This window comes from Cynara cardunculus (genome assembly GCF_001531365.2).
Source record: "Cynara cardunculus var. scolymus isolate 2C chromosome LG 16, CcrdV1, whole genome shotgun sequence".
Classification (NCBI taxonomy): Eukaryota; Viridiplantae; Streptophyta; class Magnoliopsida; order Asterales; family Asteraceae; genus Cynara; species Cynara cardunculus.
Genome location: NC_037543.1, coordinates 18,750,648 through 18,754,334, shown reverse-complemented (window position 1 = coordinate 18,754,334; position 3,687 = coordinate 18,750,648). Strand labels below are relative to the sequence as shown.

Sequence of the window (3,687 nt, the reverse complement as noted above, 5' to 3'; positions counted from 1 at the left end):
ACCAGGTTCAGCCCTTCAATTTCCTTAGTTAAGTCCATGGTTAACCAGGTTAAGCCCTTCAATTTCTTTAGTCGAGTCCATGGCTAACCAGGTTAAGTGAGAACGGATGAACAACTAGTCTGTGTCACCACCATTGCCATTGCATCCAATTCATTCACCCATCGGTTTATCTCAATCACCTTACCATCACCATTACAACCCTATGGGGCCAACCGATGAGATACGAGATAGAGGAGTTGGGTTTAGGGTTAGGGTTTTGAAGTGAGAAAGGTAAAAAGACTAATTTGCCCGCATGTGTAATGCATGAGATAACACTTGATAGAAGGGATAGACAACCATTGAAATGAGGGATCAAGATCAAAACAAAACGTATACCATAAAACAAAATTCGTAATAAACAAATTTTCCGGACAAGAACATAAGTTTCACTATAGGTGTTCATCGGTAATGGATTTAAGTGGATCAGATCCGATCCAATCACCCATTGGATGTTGGATTTTCTTATCTGATCCAATCCAATAAGCATTGGACATAAGATTTAATCCAATTCAATTGATAATTGAATCGAATCAATTTCTTCCATTGGATCCATATAATACTTTGATCAAACTTTCAACCAATTAATCAACTGTTTCAACCAATTATTCAGATATCTTCTTAATTTATTAAAAACCACTACGTATAAATATCAACTAAAAAACATCGTAAAATGTTAATAATTATATATAATTTGTAATTTAATGATAGTTGGATAATAATTAAATGGATAATTGGGTGGGAGTTGGATTATAATTGTTAGGTCATTGGATTAGACCAGTTCGGTTTTATTGAAATCTTAACTGTCCAAGAACTGATTGATCGACTTTGGATGTTGAAATTTTGGATCCGATACAATCTAGTTACAATTGGATATCTGATTATAGTCGGTCAGTTCTAATTAAATCCACCAGATTAAGTTAGATCAGATGATTTCTTACACAAACACTAAGTTTCACTGCAATAAAGGAAAACAAATTATAATTTATATATTCTAGAAAGTTATCAGTCATTTATTATGCTTTTTTGTTAAGCTAAATAAAATAATAATAAGAGTGGATTACACTATGATGATGTGATTTGTTTGTTTTTTTTTTTTTTTGGTTTTGATCTCTAAAATTCATTGATTACATTTAATGGTCCTTATCTTGTGTTTTAGAACCTAAAATCGTCCCTCAAGTTTACATCTTTAGTCTAGGATTCATTAAGTCAGTCATGTGTCATTCAATTGAGGGATATATTTATCTCTATACCCTCTCTGGTATGAGCTAACCGACGACGCCCCTCCCCCTTCGGTCATCATCACCGACAGCCGACAGTTCACTCACACTTCATGACCTCAAAAATTTCGACAATGGATGAACTCAAAAACCACCACCCCCAACTTCTACCACCAAGATCGAGATCCATTTGGGTTTTGGATGTCTTTGTGACCGGTTGCAGGTAAAGGGAAACCGGCCGAGATCAATCTGAGGTGATCATTTGCAAATTTGGGTTGGGTTAGACCGAGCCTAACATATTTTTTTTTGTCCAACGGGCCTAATAATGCAAACCTAATCACACTTTTGCGGGCTTATGGACATGTCTATAGCCACCTTAGAAACGGGTCGGGATTGCCCACGGTTTGACGGGCTCTTTTTACATTTTGAAAAACAACACTTATATAAAATCATTTAAGTTACATAAGTTATTTTGATCATAAAATAAGACGTAAAAGATATCAATGTGCATGATGTATGAAAAAATAGCAAAATATTTATCCACCTAATATTTTAAGATCGAAATTCAAGACGTACTATATAACACATCACATATTATGTATATTTAGGTGACGGTTGGTACTCAGTAGATTGAATCCAATCCAAAGTCACTTCTAATTATTTTTTTAATAAAAAAGGAATAAGTTATTAATTATATATAAATATTAATCAACTATAATAGAAACCTGAAAAATGCATATAGAGGGACGATTTCCGGCTTTTGCTTTGAGGAGGGAAGGGGTTTCTTAGGAGAAAGGAAGAGAGGTTTGATGCATTGGGACGGAGGTGCATTGACAAAGGCGGTCACCGAGAAGGGCGCTAGGGCACCAGGACGGGGTTCAACAAGAAGGGGGTTATCGAGAAGAGAAGGGTGGGGTTAAGGCTCTTATACGTTGTGTTCTCGATGCCTTTTACATATCTAATAGATGTTAACGTATCGTTTCCTGGATTGCCCTTATATTTTTTGAAACTGCAGTAATGATAGGAGTTTGTGGTGACTAAATTAGTTTGTGTGACCTAAAACATGAAATAAAAGTCATTAATATAATTAATGAATTTTAGGGAATATAAAAGCTAAAGGGATGTTTGGGATTGCTTATTTGAAACAACTTATGATTTTCTATAAAAGCACTTATCAACTTATTATAAGTCAGAAAGCTTTTAACCGGTTTGCTACCGGTATAAGTTGTTTATCCAAACACTCAAAAATGTTTATTACTGGTATCACAACGAGTCAATAAATTATTTTTATAAGCAATCCCAAACACCCCTAAATAGATGAAGATAATAAAACCCATGCAATGGTAATTGAAACTTCATGAACACTCGAAAAGCAGGTTACGTATTAAGCAATTAAAAAACAAAAACACGTGGTGAATTTATAAAACCATTAATTTCATATTAAAATATGGATATTCGAGTTTATCAAATACTCTTCCATCATATATACATACAGAAGCCTATATCTCTATACATCCTTATAATATTTCCTTTCACCATCAAAATCAGTTATCTCAAACCCCATATATCTGATCACATCAATTTTCAAAAATCCCACAGAAAATTACATCTGGAACCAGTTATGTCAGATTCTGATCTCTCTTTTCTCGATTCAATTCATGACCACCTTCTTCAAGATTCTAAAATTTCTGAGGGTACCACTGAGAAGGTGAAAAAGGAGTTGGTGGTGGTGGATGGGACTCACGCGCCGTCGGGGTGGAGGAAGTTTCGGGGCGTCAGGCGGCGGCCATGGGGAAAGTTTGCCGCTGAGATAAGAGATCCGGCGAAGCGTGGCGCTCGGGTGTGGCTGGGGACGTACGGGTCGCCGGAGGATGCAGCTTTGGCTTATGATCAAGCAGCGTATAAGATGCGTGGGTCTCGAGCTATGTTAAATTTCCCGCATCTTATCGGCACCAACATGGCGGAGCCGGTGAGGGTGGCTCCACGGCGGAGGACCACGGAGGTTGTTGTGTCTGCGCCGTCGTTTCCCTCAGAAGAAGATGGTGGTTTAAAACGATCAAGAACAAGTAGTAGTGACGCTACCACGGTGGATGAATCCATTAGCAGGCCATATTAACACCTTGAGATCATTTCGCAAATTGTTCATACATTTAACTGTGAAAGCAATTTACTTTAATTTGTTTGATTATTTAGTTGATTTTTCTGTACTTCCAGGGTATAAACGGATGGAAATCTTGGATATATATATATATATATATATATCAGCCTATTTTCGCGTTTTGTGAGACTATTTTTTCACACTTGAAACTTTATAGCAAAACGTTGTGAAGGTAATCTTTATAGTGCTTTTCCTGTGAAGGTTCGTCATTTTTTTACTTTCACAGCGTTTTGCTGTGAAGTTTCAAGTGTAAAAAAATTATCCCACGGGTCT

At 36.5% G+C, this 3,687-nt stretch overlaps 1 protein-coding gene across 1 annotated transcript; it reads left to right on the top strand.

The window, feature by feature from the left end:
- Positions 1-2,822: 2,822 nt before the first annotated feature.
- LOC112499691 (ethylene-responsive transcription factor 13-like) lies at positions 2,823-3,412 on the top strand. Its single transcript, XM_025103018.1, has one exon. The coding sequence runs from the start codon at positions 2,878-2,880 to the stop codon at positions 3,370-3,372; it is 495 nt and encodes a 164-aa protein (XP_024958786.1). The 5' UTR covers positions 2,823-2,877; the 3' UTR covers positions 3,373-3,412.
- Positions 3,413-3,687: the final 275 nt, after the last annotated feature.

What these genes read in the sequence shown, in the direction of transcription:
- LOC112499691 (XM_025103018.1), top strand. Translation starts at nt 2,878, where the DNA reads ATGTCAGATTCTGATCTCTCTTTTCTCGATTCAATTCATGACCACCTT.